The sequence below is a fragment of the Piliocolobus tephrosceles genome, chromosome 20, assembly GCF_002776525.5.
Source record: "Piliocolobus tephrosceles isolate RC106 chromosome 20, ASM277652v3, whole genome shotgun sequence".
Classification (NCBI taxonomy): domain Eukaryota; kingdom Metazoa; phylum Chordata; class Mammalia; order Primates; family Cercopithecidae; genus Piliocolobus; species Piliocolobus tephrosceles.
Window position 1 is genome coordinate 40,870,294 of NC_045453.1, and position 23,751 is coordinate 40,894,044.

A 23,751-nucleotide genomic window follows, 5' to 3' on the forward strand; every position below is an offset into this window, starting at 1 on the left:
TAAAAGTGAGAAAGTGTTGCACCAAGAGTTGCCTGTAGTCACTCGAGTCACTAGACTCCAAGATGTATGAATTACCAATTTCCTTTTTCTAAACAGTATTGACATGTAATTTACATAGCATATAATTCACCTATTTAAAGTGTACAATTCAATGGTTTTCGGTGTATCCACAGATTACAGTCATCAGCACAATGAATTTTAGGACATTTTCGTTATCCCTGCCAAAACCCCTCCTATCAGCAGTCACTCCTCTCCCGACCCCAGGCCTAGACAACCACTCATCTGTCGATGGATCTTCCTATCCTAGACACTGCATAGAAGTGAATCTGACATTATGTGGTCTTTTGTGAGTGACTTCTTTCACTTAGAATAATGTTTTCAAGGTTCACCCATGTTGTAGCATGGATTAGTACTCCATGCCTTTTTACTGATGAATGATATTCTATTCTATGGATATTCTGTTTATCCATTTATAAGTGATGGACATTTGGGTTGTTTCCACTCTTTGGCTCTTACAAATAATTCTTCTATAAACATTCCTGTACAAGTTTTTGTGTAGATATGTTTTCATTTCTCTTGGAGTAGAATCATTAGGTAATAATCCCTCTATGTTTAACCTTTTCAGGAACTACCAGAGTTTATCAAAGTTGCTGCACCATTTCACATCCCTGTCAGCGATTTCTCCACCTCCTCATCACTTGTTACCTGCCTTTTTGATTCCAGTCATGCTAGAGGGCATGAAGGGGAACCTCACTGTGGTTTTGATTTGCATTTTCTTGAAGACCAATGATGCCATGCATCTTATTGGCCATTTGTGTATCTTCTTTGGAGAAATATCTATTCAGATCCTTTGCCCATTTTAGAAACTGGGTTGTCTTTTTATTATTGAGTCATAAGAGTTATTTATGTATTTCTGGATACAAGTCCATTTTTAGATGTATAATTTGCAAATATTTTCTCATTCCATAGATTGTTTTTTCTTTTTTCTTTTTTTTTTTTTGAGATGGAGTCTCGCTCTGTTGCCCAGGCTGGAGTGCAGTGGCCAGATCTCAGCTCACTGCAAGCTCCGCCTCCCGGGTTCACGCCATTCTCCTGCCTCAGCCTCCCGAGTAGCTGGGACTACAGGTGCCCACCACCTCGCCCGGCTAGTTTTTTGTATTTTTAGTAGAGACGGGGTTTCACCGTGTTAGCCAGGATGGTCTCGATCTCCTGACCTTGTGATCCGCCCGTCTCGGCCTCCCAAAGTGCTGGGATTACAGGCTTGAGCCACCGTGCCCGGCTAGATTGTTTTTTGTTTTTTGTTTTGAAATGGAGTCTCACTCTGTCACCCAGGCCGGAGTGCAGTGGCGCTCTCTTGGCTCACTGCAACCTCCACCTCCTGGGTTCAAGCGATTCTCCTGCCTCAGTTTCCCGAGTTGCTGGGACTACAGGTGTGTGCCACCACGCCCGGCTTTTTGTATTTCTAGTGGAGATGGGGTTTCACCATGTTGGCCAGGCTGGTCTCAAACTCCTGACCTCAAATGATCCACCCACCTTGACCACACAAAGTGCCAGGATTACAGGCATGAGCCACTGCACCTGGCCTTAACTTTGATGGTATCTTTTGCAACCACATCTAAGCCTTTGTGGTCATATCTAAGAAACTGTTGCCTAATCCAAGGTTAGATAAATTTACACATATGTTTACTTCTTTTTTTTTTTTTGAGACCAAGTCTTGTTCTTGTCGCCTAGGTTGGAGTGCAATGGTGTGATCTTGGCTCACTACAACCTTCGTCTCCCAGGTTCAACTGATTCTCCTGCCTCAACCTCTCAAGTAGCTGGAATTATAGGTGCTTGCCAGTATGACTGGCTAATTTTTGTATTTTTAGTAGGGATGGGGTTTCACCATGTTGGCCAGGTTGGTCTTGAATTCCTGACCTCAGGTGATCTGCCTGCCTCAGTCTCCTGAAGTGCTGGGATTACAGGCATAAGCCACTGTGCCTGGCCACCTGTGTTTACTTCTAACAGTTTTATAGTTTTAGCTCTTATATTTAGGTTCTTGATCCATTTTGGTTAATTTTTGTATATAGTATGAGGTAGGGATCCAAGATCATTCTTTTGCATGTGGCTATCCATTTGTCCCAGCATCATTTGTTGAAAAGACTATTCTTTACCCCATTGAGTAGCAGAAATTGTCACCCTTGTCAAAAATTAATTTACCTAAATGTGAGTTTGTTTTTGTATTCTCAATTCTAGATACACATGAATCAACAGTCAATATTCCATTGATTTCTGTTTATCTAGTACCACAGTATCTCAATTACTGTAGCTTTTCAGTAAGTTTTGAAATAAGGAAATGTGAGAAATCCAACAGTATTTTTTTTTTTTTCTTTTTTTTGAGATGGAGTCTTGCTCTGTCACCCAGGATGGAGTGCAGTGGTGTGATCTCGGCTCATTGCAACCTTTGCCTCCCAGGTTCAGGCGATTCTCCTGCCTCAGCCTCCTGAGGACCTGGGATTACAGGTGCATGCCACCAAGCCTGGCTAATTTTTCTATTTTTAGTAGAGACAGGGTTTCACCATGTTGGCCAGGCTGGTCTTGAACTCCTGACCTCAAGTGATCCACCAGCCTCAGCCTCCCAACTGTATTTCTTTTTCAAGATTGTTTTGGCTATTCTGGGTCTCTTGAATTCCACATGAATTTAAGATCAGTTGGCTAATTCGTAACATAGAAACCACCTTAAATTTTGATGGGCATTGCATTTATCACTTTGCTTCATGATGACACTTAAAAATGAATATGCAAGTTCATATTTATGTCATAAAATTTCACTTGAATAGCAATGTAGTCCTAAGTTTTCCTGTGAAACCATCAGAAAACTTAAAAGAACATATTGATTTTGGACATCACATATGAACACAGGGTTTCAGTTTGTTTAAAGACTTTATTTACAACAGATGTCACAGCATGTTAGTCATAAAAATCATCAGAATCATCAGTGTTATGGTTTCTAGGGCGTAAAGCAGCCTCAATTTCTGAGTTACTGTCGTCAGACTCATCCCAGAGGGCTGGAAAATAAAACCAGACAGTCATTTAACATTTCTGCACTCTGGCTGAGAGCTTACAAAACATCAGAGCACGGAAGGACTGGTTAAGTGGAGTGTCGGTCTGCAAAATGCCTAACAGGGACACCACATGATGTACCTGACCAGATACACCCAAATGCATGTCATACTGCACAAATTACACAAAGTGTGTCTTATGCACTGTTATGGAAAACAATTTGCAGACTACTTCCTTTTCCCTTCTGTTGTGCCCAACTCTTTATTACAGGATAGGGATTTAAAGTCAGTGTCACATGGAAGCAGGGTTCCCTGGTGTGCTGTATCAGCCTGATGCCGCCCCACTTCAGCTGTCCCTCCACTTTTATCTCCCACTCTTCTGTATGAGAGCAGAGAGGAGAAGGGAAAGATGTGACAGAGGAATAAGCAGAGATGGTTAGCCTGAGACAGGGCTTTGGTTCACATCGTTTACTTGAGAGGTGATCCCAGGAACCATGGAGACAGGGTAACAAGGAAGACAGGAAGCCAATGAAGGGTATGATGATGAGTGGGTGCCTGACAGTGAGTGGACAGGCAGGCCTCAGCCTGCTGGGGCCCTCTGAGAGACTGCAGAACTCTCCCCCAGATTGTCCCAGTGAAGAGGAAGGGCGCGGGGTTACTGACCCACCAACTTGCCTCTGTTGGTTGAGGGTTGCTCTCAACCCAGGGCATCAACTGCCTGGTACTCTGGGCTGCCTTGTGAGGGCTGAGCATGCTCCTGCAGCCAGAGAAAGCCCTCAGGTAGAGAGACAACAGCTGCTTGGTGCAGGAAGCTGTAGGTGCGTCTGGGAATTGGAGCTGAGGTGCCCTGTGGGTGGTCTGGCAGGATGTGGTGGTGGAGTGCACCGTGTCTACTGCATCAACAATCCCCTAACTCTGCGGACACCCGCATGGCAACACCTGCCAGCTCTGTGCTGACTTCTCATATGTGACCCGATCTCATCCTCACACCAGTCTGGCAAGGTAAGTATTAATGTTTCCATTTCACTGAGCAAACAAATGGATGCTGAAGGGGTTAAGAAATTGGCCACAATCACTGCCTATGAGTAGCCAAGCTGGGAGTCCCACCCAAGTCATCTGACTCAAGCCCGTACTCTCCATCACAACCCACTGGGTACTTGTCTCCCCCTCAGTAGGTAGCTGTCCTTCTAGAAGAGTGATTCACACTGGGGTGCTTGCTAAAAATGCAGATTCCTAGGCCTAGGTTCTACAGCAGCTCTGAATTAGTTTCCATCCTGCGTTAGCAAAGTGGAACATACTGGGTGCTAAATAAATAGTAGATATTTTTGTTATTGGCAGTAAAACTATTAATCAAATTATACCTTTAATTTAAGGTATAAGCAGTTTAAGAAGACAGGAGCTGAGAGAGCCCAAGCTGGGCAGGGGATATGCCACAGTGTTATGGTAGAAGGAAGCTAGATTTTTCCTGTGAGCCGGGGGTTGAAGGATGAATAGGAGCTCACTGGGCTGAGGAGAAGGAAAAGGAACTCCCTAGAGAAGGAACAACATGGACAAAGGTACAGAGGCATAGGTGTGGTACAGCTGAAAAAAGCTGACTGTGGCTTGACCCAAACAGGGGACCTTGGGAGGAATAAGCTGCAGAGTAGAGCTGAGGCCTCCCAAGAATGGAGAAAGCTCAGACTACCCTGCAGGCACGGGGAGGCATTGGCAGTCCTTACACAGGAAGGTCGGGGCAAGCCAGGGTTTGGAGGCTGGTGGCCAGGTGAAGGACAGTCAAGAGCTGGGAGGAACTCGGTATGAGGAAACCAGTCAGAGTTACTCCAAGAGCCTGTTCAGTCATGAGCAATGGGTGCTTCCGACAATGGGGAGAGTCAAGAAACATTTTATTGGTAAAATACACGGTGCTGATAATTAATTAGACATGGAGGCCAGGATCCCCTGCAAATTCATACTTGCAAATTACAATGCTCTGCCCCTGAGGCCCATGGCACCTATGTGGTCCTGTCTGTGAAGAACGGAGCCTCCAGAAGCCCTCAGGCTCCACCCCAGGGAGAACTGCAATGGCAGTCCCTGTGAGCATGCCCGCTTCAGGACTCACATGAGGGTGTAAACAACAAATGCATGTCACAGAGTTTTTTGGTTAAAACATAAAAAGAAAATCTGTTGTCCGATTATCTCCCTTACCATTAGATTTTAACTTGATCATGGGTTTCTTTTTGTTTTCATGCCTGCAAAATAAAGAAACAGTCTAAATTCTGGGAAAACAAAAAAAAAAAAAAAAAAAAAAAACAATGAAACTAGTATTGTCATAATGAATGCATTAGAGAAGGAGCACTTTGATTCACTGGAGGCCAGAACTTTACACTTACTTCCCAGAGTTTAAAAGTAAAGGGAAAATATCGGGATGCAGCGTGGCCTTGTTGGGAGGGTCGCTACTCAACAGCATTGCTCCCGTCCCGTGTGAGTCCCCTCGGCAGGTCTGCATGGCCCACCCCGCGCTGCTGAGCTGTGCCTGTGTAGGGCCATGTGTTCTTGGGGGAGGATGATCACATGGGCCCCTGAGGCAGAGGACCGGTTTCCCTCAACAGTCTTCTGGAAGACACTGATGCATGAAGCTTTAGTGCTTTCAGGCAAGCTAAAAATGAAACACTGACAGTAGGGAATTCAGGATGTTGGTAAGGAAGTTAAAATAGTGAGTCAAACCAGTGGCAGCAATACTAACAGCCTAAGAAAGGAGTTCAACACAAACACCTGGTAGAGGGCACCGCTGAAAAGACTAAAAGGCAGAAATGAAATCCACAGGCAGACAGCCCGGGCGCCACCCTGAGCCTGGTTAAAGATCGACCCCTGACCTAACCGGTTATGTTATCTATAAATTCCAGACGTTGTATGGACAGGCGTTGTGAAAGTCCCTGTCCTGTTCTGTTCTGTTCTGATTACCGGTGCTTGCAGCCCCCAGTCACGTACCCCCTGCTTGCTCAATCGAAACCACCCCCCTCCCACCCATGGTTAAGCAAGCAGTTTGTCTAAAAAAAAAACCCCTAGACGTTTGTAGTTTAAAAAAGGGCGGGAGCCAACCAGAAACTGCCGAATGTTCAAACTTCAAAATGCCAACCAATCCCAATCTTGTAACTGCAAAAATGCTCTAATCTTCTGTAACCTGTTTGTGCCTTACTATAAAAAGTAGGCTTGAGCTGTGCTCGGGACCTCTCTCTTGCCCTCCTGACTACGCCTGTACGGAGAGAGGTCCGGGTTCGAACCTGCAATAAAGTGATCCCGGCCGCTTGGCTTTGACTTCGGTTTCTGGTGGTCGTCTTTGAGGGGGGTCTTGGAACTCAGGGCACAACACCGCATGGCATCCAGGTGTCCATGGCATCCAGGACCGAGTGACTTCTCGACTGAGGCCAATATGGCAAGAACACTGGCTCCACGGGATACGATTTCTCTGTGTGCCTTTTCAGGAGCTTTTGCAATTTTAATGAATTTAAAAGTCTCCCCAGGGAGCGGCACTCGAATGTTTTATGATGCTGAGATTCTTTAAGAATTGCCTGAGGCCGGGCGCGGTGGCTCAAGCCTGTAATCCCAGCACTTTGGGAGGCTGAGTGAGACGGGCAGATCACGAGGTCAGGAGATCGAGACCATCCTGGCTAACACGGTGAAACCCCGTCTCTACTAAAAATACAAAAAACTAGCTGGGCGAGGTGGTGGGCGCCTGTAGTCCCAGCTACTCCGGAGGCTGAGGCCGGAGAATGGCGTAAACCCGGGAGGCGGAGCTTGCAGTGAGCTGAGATCCGGCCACCGCACTCTAGCCCGGGGGACAGAGCAAGACTCCGTCTCAAAAAAAAAAAAAAAAAAAGAATTGCCTGAATGGTCACAGGAGATGTTGGTAGAGAAACCATTCTTGGCGCATAGCTTGACACTTTGCCCTACCCCACGTACCACCACCGCCCTTCTCAAGGCCGGGGCCTTGCTCTTCTGACAAAGGAAACCCTGCAAATATCTTTTCCTTCCCTTTGGGCCAAGTCTGGTTGACTTTTGGCTTAAAAATCTACCTTTTGCTATAATTTACTGTTTTTTCAGAACAACATGCTTCGCTAATGTATTGTTTTCTAGGCTATCTTTCAGTGTTCCCTTTAAATTTATGCCTGTTTCTTTAATTGCCATGACTGAGTAGTGCTAACAGCCATTTCTCCATGAAGCATGGAAGACCCCTACGAGCATCTAGAAAGGCCAGCAGCTGACTGACAGTCCTGGAGCTGCCAGGATTGTGGGGACCTGCCAGTGAGGTGAGCCTGCAAGAACCCGTTTTACAGAAAGTGACACACACATCACACACACACTAAATGCAACCCGCAGGGATGTCTATTATTTCCCCACCTCCCCCTATCTGAGGACACTGGGCTAGGTGCTGCAGGAGAGGGTGGATTATAAAAATGCCAGGAGGGGTGGAAAGAGGCTAATTTGCCAGCCACGGTCCATATAAGAAGAGCCACAGGGGGAGCAGGAAAAATCTTTGCCAGCTGGGAGGACGAGAGCACCGTGGCAGGTGATCGGGGGAGCTGCAGGACCACAGAGGAAGCCAGGCACCTCCAAAGGCAGAGGCTTTCACAGGCCAGGACTGAGGAACAAGGTGTGGTAGCAGGGAGCCCCTGCCACAGGAGAAAGGACACAGTGGCAGATGAGCTCAGCTCCTTCCGTCTCAGCAAATGGTACCCCGGACCCACTAGTCCCCCCAAGCCCCTCTCCAGTCTCCATTCCTCCTTCCTCCACACCCAGTCTGGCCCTCGGTCCTGCCAATTCCCCCACCTCCCCACAATACTTCCTGCAGTCCTCGCCAGTTCCCTGGGCACTGCCAACACACTGGGCAACAAAACAATCAGCTCTTGCTTCTATCTCTGCAACAACTTTCTAACTGGTGACACGCACTCATCTTGTCCCCTACAATCCATTTCCCACTAGGCAATGAGAGTGAGCTTTCTGAAATGCAAATCTGGTCACTCCACTTCCTCGCTTAAAATTCTTCAATGCCTTTCCATTGATTTCTGCACACAGACCTAAATCCCAAGCAGTGCCTCCAAGATGGATCCCCCAGGAGTGTCGTGCTGTCCTCCTGGAGTCTTCCCACTTCTGACTCCCTATCTTCACCACTGAGTCCTCGTCAAGTTGCTGTTTCACATCCACTTGTGCAGCGAACAGATGTGCCACTCCTCCCCCTCTGAACTGCAAGCTCCATGCGGGCAGTGACCACACCTGTTTCAGCTCATCTGGGTAACGCGGTGCACAGCACTTAACAGGTGCTTAGTATGCTCACTTGGAATGAACAAGTGAACCTCACTAAGCATAGGGCCCTGCTTAAAGGTATTTGATCAATATTCAATCATATAATACTTGATTTACACATTTCTATTTAATATTGCACTTCAGAATCAAGTTCAAGTTTCTTTGGCTTCCCTGCTGGCAAAGAAAAAAAAAAAAACCTGAAAAGCTAAAGGCGGGGGGGGAAGGAAAAAGTCTCATGCACAAGGCTGTAAACACAAACAACATGAGAACCATCTAGCGAGTGTGTGCTGGTCGTCACTTAACTCATCGAAAGCAATCAGCCAGCAACGCTCAGTCCCACCACGGAGGTGACCCACTGAGCATCTCAGGGACCTCGCTTCTGCATGTGGCACTCTAGGAAAAAATGATTTCCTGAAGCCATGTCTCTATGAGGCCACTTGAACTTGCTTTTTCTGTTTGTCCTGTGGCTACACAGTGTGGCTTTGAGAACATTTAAGCCACAGGGAGCCAGTAAACATCCCAGTGAAATGTGAATTAATTGTGTAATGGTTCTTAATTGTCTGTGTTACTGGTTTTCTCACAGGAGACATGTTTCAGAGCTAAATGTGCGTGGTGCATGGTCTACCCACGGAGATGGGCAGAGCGTGCTTTTCAGTGTTTTGTTCTCCACTCTCATATCTAAGGGGCAATTATTTTTCCTTTCGGGAAAATCTCTGAAAGTCAATGTGACCCTGCAATTCATAGTTGATTTTTTTATTATACAGAATTCTTAGGGTCAACATTTTTTTCTCTAGGTCATGCCTAACATGTAAACCTAAGGCAAGGCTGATGGAGAAGCCTGAGAACTTTCTGTGGTGTGCTGGACAGAGCCAACTACTTTGGCTACTAGAGTAGATGAAAGAAAAACAAAACTGCATTTCAGAAAGTAAAAGAAATCAAAGAGTTAAGGTTGTACGCCATGGGATACGGTCACCATGTGGTCTTATGTGCTTGGAATCTAACTGCCAAATCTTTGCTGAGAGTGTAGAAGTAATGTTTTCATCTTATAAGGCAGAGGTTTTCTGTAAAGAACCAGAGAGTAAATAAATAGTTCAGGCTTTGTGGGCCATACGGTCTGCCACAACTACTCACCTGTGTTTGTAGCACGAAAACAGCCATGGACAATTTGTAAACTAAAAGATGTGGCTGTATTCCAATTAAACTTCATGTATAGACACGGAAATTTGAATTTCATATAACTTTCACATGTCATAAAACATTATTCTTTTAATTTTCATCCAACCATTTAAAAATGTGAAAACCACTCTTAGCTTGCGGGCTGTATGGACCCAGGCAGGGGCCTGGGCATGGCCCAAGGGCCATTACTGTTGTAAAGAATTGCCTCACATGAGGCCCATGCTGCAAGTCAGAGAGCCTGCCTTTCCCCTGCACCGTGGCTCAGGGGCGACTCTTGGAACCCCAGAGGGTAGACTTGGTATTTTTTCCCTAGAAGTTTACAACTGGACTAGAGGTCCTACTTCAAAATAAACCATTTTCAGGCAAGACATTGCAGATGATTAACTGAGTAAATTAAAATATAACCATGTTCCACTAGTCTCATTTGAATGGGACAATTGGCTGGGTGTGATGGCTCGCGCCTGTAAGCCCAGCACTTTGGGAGGCTGAGGCGGGTGATCGCCTGAGGTCAGGGGTTCGAGATCGGTCTGGTCAACATGGTGAAATTCTGTCTCTACTAATAATATAAAAATTAGCCAGGCATGGTGGTACGTGCCTGTAGTCCCAGCTACTTGGGAGGCTGAGGCAGGAGAATTGCTTGAACCTGGGAGGCAGAGGTTGCCGTGAGCTGAGATTGCACCACTTCACTCTAGCCTGGGTGACAGAGCGAGACACCATCTCAAAAAAAATTTAATTAATTAGTTTTAATTAATTAAAAAATAATGGGACAATTATCTCTGCAGAATTTCCCAGTAGCTTTGGTCATTTTTTCCCCCAGCTGTGCCAGGAATGCCTCATTCCCATTAGGGAGGTGCTCACTTGTTGCCGTTCTGCTGTGCTGACTTCACCACATCTCCCCCTCTACCTAGCCATTAAGCCATCTTATTTTGGATGCATTTTGGTAACTGCTTATAAATTCCCCTGCTATTGATAAACCAGATTAGGACAATGCTAATCAACATCACTTTTATTCTCAACGTTGTTAAACTTAAGAAGTTAGGGCCAGCCAGGACCTCAACAGAACAGGTTTGATCTGAGAGCAGCCCTGGCACACAGTGAACACTCTACACATGGAGTCAGGATGACACAGTGTGCTATGGAAAACAGTAACAATTACGTGTCAGTTGTTCATTTTATATGAACAAAAGGCTAATGTAGCTAGAATTGGTCTACACAGTCAACATCAATATAAAGTTAGACAGTAAGGATGACTGACAATAGTAGGTTTTGCTTTGTGGAGCCAACAAGTAAAGACAAAAATGAGACACAGAATACCCAAGGCCAAGAAACCCACTATTCAATTAGAACACGGCATTCACAGATTATCAATCCAGAGCCTTCACTGTACAGTGGTGGAGCCCAGAGAGGTTGAGAGATGTGTCCTAAGACACACAGAGTGAGCCAGCAGCAGAGTAGAAGTGGAACAAAATGCTCCTCCCAGGACACTCCTACAAATGCACACGTTGTAGACACCCGCTCCAAAGGGCCTCCTGAGCAGTAGTAAAAGAGCAGGGCAGGGAGAACCGTGTCGCAGCATGTGCCTGGCTATGTGATCTGCTTTCAGAAGTTGAGACAGAATCAGCTCTGGGGCCAGAGAGACTCTGCTCACTCGTGATCCTGCGCAAGTTCCCTACCTCTTCAAGCACCGGTTTTCTTGTCTGTGGAATGGGGACAGCAATGCCTTCCTGGAAGTGTTCTGAGAAGTTTGCAGACAATCCTGTGAGAGCCTGCAGAAAGCAGACTTCAGTAAGCAGTGCCACTGCACTGTCAGCACATGTGGATCAACAAAAGCATGTGCTCAGTTTGGTGATGTGCAGCCGGGGTTCTAAGTGGAGGTGATGAGTACTTAGGCACAGGGGCCAAGGAATGGGAGGTTTGGGGACAGACGGAGAGAAGACAGGTCTGAGATGCATGAAGTTTCTTCCTCGAGGAACCTGGTAAGTGGGTGCCCTTGAAATGGGAAGAGACAGGGCAACTGCCTCAGCCAGGCCTTCTAAGAGCAGGGGCAGAGCAAGGCATCGGACTCTGTGCTGGGGCTGCAGCAGCAAACAAGACAGACTCACTCGATGCTCTTGAGGTACTCAGGCTCCAGTGAGGAGACTGACACCAGAATAAATACCATGAAATGGGCTGAAAAGGCAACTGTGGGGTTGGCTGAGAACTGATGACAGTGGAATTGGGGGATGATGTTCCAGGCCTCCAGCATGTGCCAGAGCTCTCATCAAGGTCAGGGCCCGAAGCCAGACACCTTTCCATCAGCAGATAAGACAGCAGCCAGGAAAGAACCCCAGTGAGACTCTGCAAGTGTGTTCACACAGGTCCTGCTTCCTGAAACTGGAGATGCATGAGCAGACGGCATATTCACAGTCATCACCAGTCTCCCTTTGAAAATGTATGTGTCCACACACACACATTCACACACACACCCTCTCACACACACACTCTCTCACACCCACACACTTATGCAGATAACTGTATGAAATGCATGATTCCCTGCAGCTCAAGTACATGATGCCATACAAAAGTGAGGGAACTTGTACAAACTGACTTTTACTTAAAAAAAAAAACAAAACTAGAGTGAATGGTGCAGCTATATATCCATGCTTATTCACTCAGGAAGTGCAATGACTATCCAGCACTGGTGATTAAGAAACCCACTGCTAGGCACGGTGGCTCGCTTATAATCCCAGCACTTTGGGAGGCCGAGGAGAGAGGATCACCTGAACTCAGGAGTTTGAGACCAGCCTGGGCAACCTGGCGAAATGTCGTCTCTACCAAAAATACAAAAAATTAGCTGGGCTGTGGTCCCAGCTGCTTCGGAGGCTGAGGTGGGAGGATGGCTTGAGCCTGGGAGGCAAAGGTTGCAGCGAGCAGAGATCATGTCACTGCACTCCAGCCTGGGTGACAGAGCGAGACTCTGTCTCTAAATAAATAAATAAATGAAACGAAACCTGCTACACTGTGGGACGGAGGGTACTGGGAAATGGCTTCTATCCCTGCACTACAGATGATAACAGAAATAGCTATAGGGAGACCACAGGAGGGGCATGTTGTACAGCCAGGTCTCTGCTTAGGAAACTTTCAGAAGGTTGAGTTAAGCCTTGAAAAATCTAGGCCTTAACCAGGTAAAAGAGTAAAGCAGGAGCATTCCACTAAAAGCCAGGGACATGAAATATGGGTCATATGAGGGCATGACATGCGGTCTGGTTGTTAACTTTCTTGAGCAGGGGGACAAGGGGAACTGGCTGGTAAAGGTGTGCAGACTGCCCTTGCTTGACAGGGGTGCAGGCAACAAGGGTCCCCTGAGAGATTTGTGGCAGCAAAGGTGGGTGTCAGATACTCATTCCTGGCCAGAGCCGGAGCGGGGGGTGGAATTTAAAGAAAAGAACAGAGAGAAAGCCTCATGCTAGTAAGACATTGACTCAATGTCATGGTCAATATCTTTTTTTTCTTTTTTTTTTTTTTTTGAGATGGAGTTTTGCTCTGTCACCCAGGCTGGAGTGTAGTGGCATGATCTTGGTTCGCTGCAAACTGCCTCCTGGGTTCAAACGATTCTCCTGCCTCAGCCCCCTGAGTAGCTGGGATTACAGGCACCTGCCACCATGCCCAGGTGGCATTTTTAGTAGAGATGGGGTTTTGCCATGTTGGCCATGCTGGTCTTGAACTCCTGACCTCAGGTGGTCCACCCACCTCAGCCTCTCAAAGTGCTGGGATTACAGGTGTGAACCACCGCACCCAGCCATCATTTTTGTTTGTTTGTTTGTTTGTTTTTTTGAGACGGAGTCTTGTTCTGTCACCCAGGCTGGAGTGCAGTGGCCGAATCTCCGCTCACTGCAAGCTCCACCTCCCGGGTTTACGCCACTCTCCTGCCTCAGGCTCCCGAGTAGCTGGGACTACAGGCGCCCGCCACCTAGCCCGGCTAGTTTTTCGTATTTTTTAGTAGAGACGGGGTTTCACCGTGTTAGCCAGGATGGTCTCGATCTCCTGACCTCGTGATCCGCCCGTCTCACTCAGCCTCCCAAAGTGCTGGGATTACAGGCTTGAGCCACCGCGCCCGGCTGTCATTTTTTTTTTTTTTTGAAACAGAGTCTTGCTCTGTTGCCCAGATGAGTGCAGTGGTACAATTTCAGCTCACTGCAAGTTCTGCTTCCCAGGCTCATGCAATTCTCCTGCCTCAGCCTCCCAAGTAGCTGGGATTACAGGTGCACACCACCACAGCTGGCTAATTTTTTTTTTTGTATTTTTAGTAAAGATAGGGATTCACCATGTTGGCCAGGCTGGTCTCGAACTCCTGACCTCAAGTGATCTGCCTGCCTTGGCCTCCCAAAGTGCTGGGATTACAGGCGTGAGCCACTGTGCCTGGCCTGTCATATCATTTTTTAAAAAAGAAAAATAGCCATGGCCTATTAACAAATATACCCAAGTTATTGTGACTTTGAGGCCTCACCAATTGAGTGTGGCAATATGACTCAGAGGGTCCTGCCAGGAGCACTGTCTATGATGTCCAGGATAAGGAGGAATGGCTCCCGGCAGGAAGTGTCCTTCCAGTTCTGAAGTCTAATTAGCAGGCTGAAAATAGCAAATTTATGAGAAGACATGGTCTTTAGACTCCAAATTCTAAAATTTTAAGTAATTTTTGACTGCTACCGGAAATCAGTATTACAATTTCTAAAGGAGCAATTTCAGCTGGAACGTTCCTCAAAACAAACATATGTTTCTGAAAAACAGAAGGCAAAAAATAATCCAGAAAGAAAAAAATCCCAATGTGCCAACAAATCTCTGTAAACACTAATTTTAGGTTTTAAAGGTCTACCAGTAATTTAACAAAGTCTGAGCGCCCCCTGATGGTTAATCAGGGGTCCTACAGAAGACACCACTTTTAGCTACCTGAGGTCAACTTGTTAACTTTTCTCTTCAAATAATCAAGCAAGTCATTGTTCTTATTTGCTTTGTGCAGAAAAAACAAAGTATGTAGGCTTGTGATAAGAAATGTGACATATTTAGGAAGCGGCCAATTCAGTGGAATTTAACAACGGAGATGTGCCAAACCCAAGACAGAGAAGAGTGCTTTAATATAAGAACCTAAAGGACTTCCAGGAAAAACTCATTTTTATTTCACTGGACTATTGGTTCCTTATAATCTTTATGTTTCCTGGACTATTGGTTCCTTATAATCTTTATGTTATCCTGGGGAAAACGGCACAGTGACCAAAGACAGAAAATGCCACCGCCCCCACCAGAACATCAGCTGCAGGCTGGCGCCCTCCACTGGCCGCTCTGGTGGCTGCAAGGCTGGCACAGAATGCCACCCATGGTGGCCCTGCCAGGGAACAGTGGCTGGGTGACTTCTGCTACCTTTCCCCCAGGCAATTATGCTGCAAGCACACACCCTTTCCTTTTGGTAAAACATTATCTGGTGCAACCAGTAAGCTGAAGTTACAAGGCAGGAACCAGCAAGCTAAGGGCAGGCTGTTAAAATATACTCTCCATTAAACAAATGGATCCGGGAGAGTGAAAACCGCTTGCTGGGGAAGGTAAAGCGAGACAATGTTTGCAGAGGAGAGGAAGCTCCGGCATGCACCCCTGAACAAAAGGGAACAAGTGGTCTTTACTTGGAGAACGGCTTCCTATTAGGACTCACTCCTTCGTACATTATGCCTTTCATCCCCACTCAACCACAAAATGATTTTGCTGAAGCAAATACAATGGTAGAAAAAGATTTACACTGAAAGAATCTTTAATAATAAACTGTTGCCAATCTGCCTACTTGCCCGTGATTTATAATACAATAAACATCGGATTCTATTACGGCTCATGCACTGAAGCTGCTGCTCTGAAAAACGGCATATGAAAGCACCCGAACCCCACCACCATCACAATGAAATGAGCATGTATAAATGTGCTAAGAGTATCTCTTTGCATCTTTTATAGCTTGTGTGTATTAATCTGTAACGCTTATTAAGAAAGTCATTGCTATGCAAAGCAGCACCCAATCCCTTTCTCTGGCTTTTCAACAGGAGTGCACTGTTTAGCCAATAGGACGGACCCTCTGGCCCTCATTCTGCATTCATCACAGGCAACATTTGCACAATGTATCTCTCAAAGGCGGCTGAAAAGAAGGCCTTAATACTCATGTAAACAACTGCAAACCAATTACTTAATGAATCAGGCCCACACATAATGAGGTGCAGACAAAGAGCTATAAATGCATTTTTGCGCCCAAGCCGCTGCTTTAAAGTGAAATCCCTCAGCTGTAGTTTGGGCTGAACTAGCACATCATAATTATTGTCTCTAGGACATCAGAGGAAGCCATTTTTTTTTTTTTAGGTACAGCGGGTTTTTTTTTTTTTTTTTTTTCCTGAGGTTGCTCATCAGCTCACTGACAAAATAGAGCAAAGAAGAATTTTAAAAGTGCTACAGCAGCACTGCACTGTTATGTTTATTCTCAAGTACCAGGTTTCGAGACCACTTGTAAAAGCAATAAAGCACAAGGAGTGACTGCAGTAAGTGGGATCCTTAAATGTAAGCCTCTAAGAAATTTCAGTGAATCCAGCACAAACAGCAAAACTGGAGCTCTCCAAAGCCCGGGGTGGCGTATTAACAACACCAAACCCAGCACAAGAACCAAACTGTGACAAACAGCACGCCAAACCTACGCGCTCTGGGCCCAGACCTTTTCATCACTGGATTATTATCAAGTGCCTAGAACCAAGAGTTCCTTGAAGGCCTTTTTGTGTGTTTTTTTTTTTTTGCTTGTTTTCTTAAAGGGGATGATGAGATTACTTGTAATTTATTAGGAAATTCATTTTATACAGAAATAATACTAATAACAAAACGCCTCTGCCTCAATTTGAAGGAGGAAAAAAGTTTGATTTTAGTTTAGTGAAATATAGACAAGATGTGAAATTATTAGGCTGAGAAATGTTCCACAAAATCCAATTGCTTTCTCAATGTCTTTAAACATTTCCCAAAGAACCTATGTAAAGACTGTTGAGGAAGAACTGGGTTTTTTAGTGCCTCTATATATTATTAAGCCAAATGGTAACATTCGGCCCTGAAAACTATCTGTAGAATTTACTGTCTTTTAAAATTTATTTTAGGAGACCTAGAACTTGAATTTATAATATAATCGTAAAAACATAATACTTTTAACACTCTTCCTGTCCTGTTTACCTCCCATTTCCTTCAAAAATATGGATGAAAACTCAGGCATTAAAAATAATAACTTCTGATAATTAAATGAGTTATCTCCCTAAAACTGAACTTGTCAAGTTTCTTAAACCCATAATTTTAGAAATTCAGTCTCATTTTAATATACTCCAGGTTCTAAAAACATTGTATTGTTTTATAAAATATGAATAAAAATAGGATTTTTTTATTTAAAAAATTCGACATTCCTGGCTCAAATTATTTTCTCTTATGGAACATTGTATGTTATACTAGAAATGTAAAGTTCCTGTTCTAAAATTTCATCACAGACAAGCAGTTAATCCAAATGTAATATAATCATCTGAAGGACACCTTTTTACTGAGCAATGCTGTTCCAAAAGGAAAGTTGCTATGCCATTTTAAATAATATTTAGCTCAAAGCGAAAGAGCAAGGTATTTCATCAGATGACGGCTGATATTCCCTTCTATAAATTCGAAGTGACCTGAAGCTACTGTGATTAGTATTTTATGTTAATGACAAATTCAGCACACAACTCTCTTAGCACTGCTCAAAAAACTTACAAGAAGTGAGTGCTACAGTTTGACAAATGTGAAGAGATAAATTTTGTTCTTTATGGAAAATAAGCAAGAAAGTATTAGAAAAGGAAAAAATAATATAGCCTGAACTCTTGGTTAAAAAAAAAAAAGAGAAAAATAAAAATGAATATCCAGCAATTACTAGTTTATATATTAGCCATCACAAAAAGAAGAAACATGCCACTTTATTTCTTTTAAGGCCTGATGTTTTCTCTCTGCCCTTTTTTCTGACAACCTCCATTGTGTGGTCTCTAAGCAGTCCTACTGCGAGCAGCTGTAGACGCTAATTTGTGGTTCACTGAGGTGTCAATTGAGTCTTAAACCAAGGAAACAACAGCTGCAAAACAATACTTGGCTCTGGTGCAAATATTTTCAAAGGTAGACTAAAGTTTCAACTGTTATTTTAGATAAACAAAAACCCAAACCATAACCCTCCAAGTCACACAACAAAATAATATGCAGCTAGAGTTTAATTCATTGCATTGTGACATTTCTCATCTTGTTGCTGCTATTCAGAAAGGCTTTCACAACTTTACCTTGACAAAGGACTTCCTTCACTAGATGAAAAACTAGCTTCCGACGCAATTTTGTTAGCTGTCTTTGTCTCGAATGCACCGCTGCCAATATTCAAACCTGTGATAAGCGTAAACATGGTGAGGGTTAGCTGTCATGCAGCCACGGGACAAAATGAATAAAGTGGCCTCACAGTAAGTTTGGTGAAACAAACGCCAGCAGAGGAAGAATCTGTTCAAGCCACAGAAGGCAAGGGAGCTTCTGAGGCAGAGAATGAAATGCTGGTAGAATATTGAAAGGGAGTAGGCCGCTTTCCTGTGATACCTAAACAGTAGCCACAAAAAATGAAAACTGAAATCGTCCAAAGAATTCAATTTTAAATGACCAAGATGCACATGTAGGCATATGGATCTCTACTGTATCACAAAGCACTGGATAATTCCCATTGTTATAACACACGGGCAGCAAACCAGGGCTCAGAAATAATTGAGATCCGTGGATGAGTTACCCACCTTATCCGCTCTTAAGCCCCTCTGTAAAATCCTCTATTTTCCATCCCACAGAGGAGAAAGAATCTCCACTGAAAATCATCAAGGCCACTCTTTACCAGCCTCTAAAGGTTGAGGAGGAGGATGCACACTCCACCTCTTTCTCTGGAGCCAGAGACTTGGATATTCCCACAATGCCCCCAGTTTTTGCAGGGCAACCCCTGACCTTTGCCTTCTGGGAGTTCTCAGCCTTGGATATTTCTGCTACAGGTCTGCTTCTTAATTGGCAGTCACAATCAGAGACACAGCATGCATGGGCATCTGTGCAAAAAGCATTTGCTGAGTTTCTAACCTGGAACCTGCCTGCTTGCACGTACACTCTGCAGCAAAGTGATTATTTTAGAAATGTGTCCACATTCAGCCCAAAGAGGGTGTCCACATGCTTACCAGGAGGAGGTCTTTTCAGACATGAAAACTAAGGCTCGAGATTTAAGAGGCTTTCCTCAGGACAGGTCCAAAGACTCAGAAGTAAGTGAAACATGCACTGCTTCTTCATTAGATTTGGGGTGGGCTCCTTGAGCGCAGAGTGCACCACCACCTCCCATCTCTGCTACTTCTAACAACACTGTGAAGCTGCCCTACACCCTCCAGTCCACTTTCTGTTTTTCTTTGGGACTCAGATAAGTCCTTAGGATCAGAATGAGAGTAAGGGTAAAAGACAACACACAGCCAAAGGATCTGACCACAATGACAGTCACAGGCAGGAGCACTTTGAGTATGGGGCAAGGGAAATGAATTTGGGGTGCCTGACTATATAACCTAGAGTGTCATTTCATTTATGAATAAATTAATAAAAATGCATTAAGTACTAGGTTATTAATAGTACCATAATCCATAATTTCAGATACACATCCAAGGGATTACAACTTATATGTCAAATTTACTCATCTTTTTTTTGTTTTTTGAGACAGGGTCTGGCTCTGTCACCCAGGCGGGAGTGCAGTGGCGTGACCTTAGCTCACTGCAACCTCTGCCTCCTGGGTTCAAGCCATTCTCCTGCCTCAGCCTCCTGAGTAGCTGAAGCGCCTGTCACCATGTCTAGCTAATTTTTGTATTTTTAGTAGAGACAGGGTTTCACCATATTGGCCAGGCTGGTCTTAAACTCCTGACCTCAGGTGATCCGCCTGCCTTGGCCTCCCAAAGTGCTGGGATTACAGGTGTGAGCCACAGTGCCCAGCCAAATTTACTTATCTTTTGCACTTGTCCAATTAACTACTGAAAATAACACTTACCAGAAACAGATGTGTGGAGTCACTTTCCAAAGTATGTGTGTCATTTATCCAGCTGAAAGGCTCTGAGCAAGGTGTTACTCTCCTGGGGACTCATTTGTAAAATAGGAGTGTTGAATACATTCTTTCTAATATCCCTCTGGATTCAAATTCCATGACTCAAATGTGAAGAAGGTCATGGAAAGCAAACAGTTAAGAGTTTGCAAGTGATGACAAGCTCCATCAGGACAGAGGCCCTGTTTTATAACTCAATAAACTACAATGTCTTATGTTCAAATCACCCCTACCACCACAATGGCTGGCTCTCCTAGGGGGCTTTTCACTGTCAGGCACTGTGCTGGGCACTTAACATGCAGTGGCTCACCAAATCCTCAAAACCACCAAAATAACTGAATTTTGTGCCGCAACTGACTTTAACCACTAATATTATCTAGGAAATAGCTCTCCAAACATAGCTAAGTCTGATGGACCATAAGTATGTCCCTCGAAAATATCTGTCTGAAAAAGATATCTTTTGTTTTATTTTTTAGATAGGGTCTTGCTCTGTTGCCCAGTGCAGTGGTGTGATCATAGTTTGCTGCAGCCTCAAACTTCTGGGCTCAAGTGATCCTCCTGCCTTATTAGCTTCTTAAGTAGCTGGTAGTGTAGGAACATGCTAACACGTGTGGCTAATTTTAAAATTTTTTGTAAAAACAGTGTCTTGCTATATTGCCCAGGCTGGTCTTGGGACTGCTGGCCTCAAGCACCTCTCTCACCTTGGCCTCCCAAAATGCTGGGATTACAGGCATGAGCCACTGTGCCTGGCTGAAGAAGACATCCTTGAGACAACCAGGAAATCTGAATATGGACCGGGAATTACATGCTATTTAGAAATCACTGTTCATTCTGCTAGGTGAAATTATGGCATGGTGGCTGAGAAAGCCATTAATGTGGATTTCCTTCTGTATTAATCCATTTACTCTCACAAAGGAAACTGAGGTAACTTATGCTTTAAAAACTGGTATAATGAAAGGAAAACTACTGAAAATAACAGATATACAATAACAAAGTATAAAAAAACAAAATTATAATTAAAACAAAATCCTAGATTGAAGGAACTATAACTAAGCTTAAAATTTAGCTTTCCTGACTGGGCATGGTGGCTCACACCTGTAATCCCAACTCTTCGAGATACCAAGGCAGGCAGACAGCTTGAGTCCAGGAGTTTGAGACCAGCCTGAGCAACATGGCAAAACCCTATCTCACAAAAAAATTCAAAAATTAGCTGAGTGTGGTGGTGTGCACCTGTAGTCTCAGCTACTTGGGAGGCTGAGGTGGGAAGATTGCTTGAGACTGGTAGGTTGAGGCTTCAGTAAGCCATCATGCCACTGTACTCCAGCCTGGGAGACAGAGCAAGACCCTGTCTCAAAAATAAACAAACAAACAAACAAATAAATAAAATATAGCATTCCTGGGATTTATAATCCTTTCAGTAAAATAACTAAAAATCCCCCAACATTCTGGTGAGGGAAAGCAGCCCAGTACAACACTGCCCATTGAATGACAAAGACACTAGCAGTCGTGGGGATGAGAAGGAATTTGGGTGTGTCTTCCCAGGATCACTGATGACAAGTCACTATGATGACATGCTTGGCAGAATCCAGGGCCTGGGAGGGCCACTGCCGTGCTGGCCAGCACATGTCTAGGACACAACAAAAGGGCTTTTCCACATGTCGGTTTGCCAAGGATAAAAAAAGTACTAGCTCATTCTGTCCTGGTGACAGCTTGTTACAGAGCAAACTCCAGAAACCTTCATAAAGAATAACCACCCTTCCCTGAACACAGCCCTGCCTGCCACTTTGGGCCCCTGGACACTGCCATCTGCTCTTACTTACCTGACAAGTGTGACACAGAAGCATCTGCCTTTTGAAACCTGTTTTCAGTTTGATTTGTATTATCCTGAAGGGTAGCCTTCTTCAGCAACTGGTAGGCTTCTGTTTCTATTGATTAAAGAAAAACACAGAAATACCACATTTTTTACTGCCCAGAAAGCAGCTTTTAAAATTCTTCCTACGAGATGAACACTTCTCAAATGCATGCAAATTATTATTTTTTGAACTGTCACGTTTTAGACATTCTGAAAATAAAAACAATTTAGTTGAAACCAGGTTTCAAGACTCAAAGACAAGTTGTATGAGTTTATTTGAGGCAGCCAAATTCTAGTCTGTGGGTCTGTGGATAGGTTCACCATCACAGTAAAACAGTTTCACTTCCCTCTGGGCCTTGTAGAGGCAGCTACAGGAATGAACCAGAAGAGAAAGCAAGCCTTCCTAGGTTGCCAGGTCACTCAGAAACTCTCTTTGCTCCGGCTCTTGGGCTCTCACACTCAAGTGCAGGGGCTCTGGGACAGGGCTGGGGGAATGGGGAGAGGGTCAGGAAGGGTAGTGACAGCTGGATGAGTTCAGAGTCCCACAGCTGAGGAAATCTAACCAAGTCTTGCCACAGGGAAGGAGCGAGAATGGGTTTGCAGAGAGCAAAGCCAGGCGTCCACAGGGATCAGTGGCAGCCTGTACATGCTCATGTTCATAGGATGCTCTTGGCCATGCAGTGCTTCTAATGGCATCTGCTATAAGTGAAATTGGGGAAGACCGTTGGGAAAAACAGTAAACAAAAATACATAAAGAACCTGAGTGACACAACCTTCCCCATTACTCTAAGTTTCAAGAGCACCCAGATGAAATACAGGATGAAGAATCAGAGTTTCAGCACAAACATAACAAAACAGCATCCATGTCTACATCTTCAACGTAACACAAAAGGAGTCCCACTGTCAATGCCAGGGGCTGGCAACAGGTTGGATTCCTGTTTTCGCTGGCTTCATTTAAGGACTTAACCATGAGACCCAATTACTGGATTAAAACTATCATCACACTGAAGAATAAAAACACAACTTGGCCGGGCGCGGTGGCTCAAGCCTGTAATCCCAGCACTTTGGGAGGCCGAGGCGGGCGGATCATGAGGTCAGGAGATTGAGACCATCCTGGCTAACCCGGTGAAACCCCGTCTCTACTAAAAAATACAAAAAAACTAGCCGGGCGAGCTGGCGGGCGCCTGTAGTCCCAGCTACTCGGGAGGCTGAGGCAGGAGAATGGCGTAAACCTGGGAGGTGGAGCTTGCAGTGAGCTGAGATCTGGTCACTGCACTCCAGCCTGGGCGACAAAGCGAGACTCCGTCTCAAAAAAAAAAAAAAAAAGAAAGAAACACAACTTACCTTGCCCTACTGAAAACCAGTCAAGATAAAAATGAGTACTTAAAATGAACATTATACTTTGGAATATTAAATACTATATAATTAAAATACGTACAGATCAGGGATTCTTCACTCTGAAGATAATAAATTCTAAGGCAACACTTTTTTAACATTGCTGGAGTGTGAAATCAGTTCAGGTCATTGAAACTAGTATTTTGAAAAATCTAATAAAGAAAACATCAGTAACAGTGCATACAGACGGGAAAGTGCTGTTTTGTGTAATGTGTGTGTGGGGGGGGTGCGGGGGGGCTGGGATGAAAGTGTTTCCTGGTGAGGCTGGTCACACTGTCCTAGGATGGCTCCAATGGGATGGTGTCGTGATGCCCTTTGGCTAATCCTAATATCCGCGTTACTTCAAATACACTGTAAGGTAACTGTGAAAGAGGGACAATATTAATAAAACCAAAGACAGAGTATCTGAATTCTAAAGGTAAGGAATCAGTGTAGAAGAGGTAAAAATGCCCTGTTTTGTTTTTATTTTATAAAAATCAACCAAAAAGTTTTTCAGTTCTCAGGATACAACTCCAGATCTTAATGACCACATGTTATTTCTACTTCAATTAAACTTATTTCGTCAAGGAAAAGATAGCAAAGATGGGAACTTAAAAAAAAAAGGAGCAGCTTCTTGATAAACAAAGCCTCCTGGCCACTGGAAGCTGAAGTTACGTACTGCAAGTTCATTTCTCCATTGTCGGAAGGCAAATCACTTGACTCCAGTGAGACGGTGCTCCTGCTTCTCAGAAACCAGGAAAACGTGTCACTGGCAGTCAGAAGGGGATTTCTGTGAGAAGTATCAAGCTAGTAGTCCTGAGGTAATTTCAGATTTGGGGGGGATTAAGCATTCTGCCCAAACAGAAGAAGGGCTGATAGTATTACTGGTTTGAGGTTAG

The 23,751-nt window shown here is 44.6% G+C and overlaps 1 protein-coding gene across 10 annotated transcripts in view; it reads right to left on the reverse strand.

Moving 5' to 3' along the window:
* Positions 1 to 2,907: 2,907 nt before the first annotated feature.
* The window catches only part of KIZ (kizuna centrosomal protein), a 131,661-nt gene continuing 110,817 nt past the window's right edge, over positions 2,908 to 23,751 (reverse strand). For 6 of the 10 annotated variants that reach the window (XM_023191872.3, XM_023191864.3, XM_023191866.2 and 3 more), the window contains 4 exons: positions 21,447 to 21,551; positions 17,819 to 17,915; positions 5,226 to 5,269; positions 2,908 to 3,047 (listed from right to left, as the gene is read on the reverse strand). In XM_023191872.3, coding sequence (XP_023047640.1) covers positions 2,950 to 3,047; positions 5,226 to 5,269; positions 17,819 to 17,915; positions 21,447 to 21,551 — 344 coding nt within the window. In that variant the 3' untranslated portion in view covers positions 2,908 to 2,949. The other 4 variants (XM_026448133.1, XM_026448132.1, XR_003306889.1 and 1 more) reach the window with 3 other exon arrangements.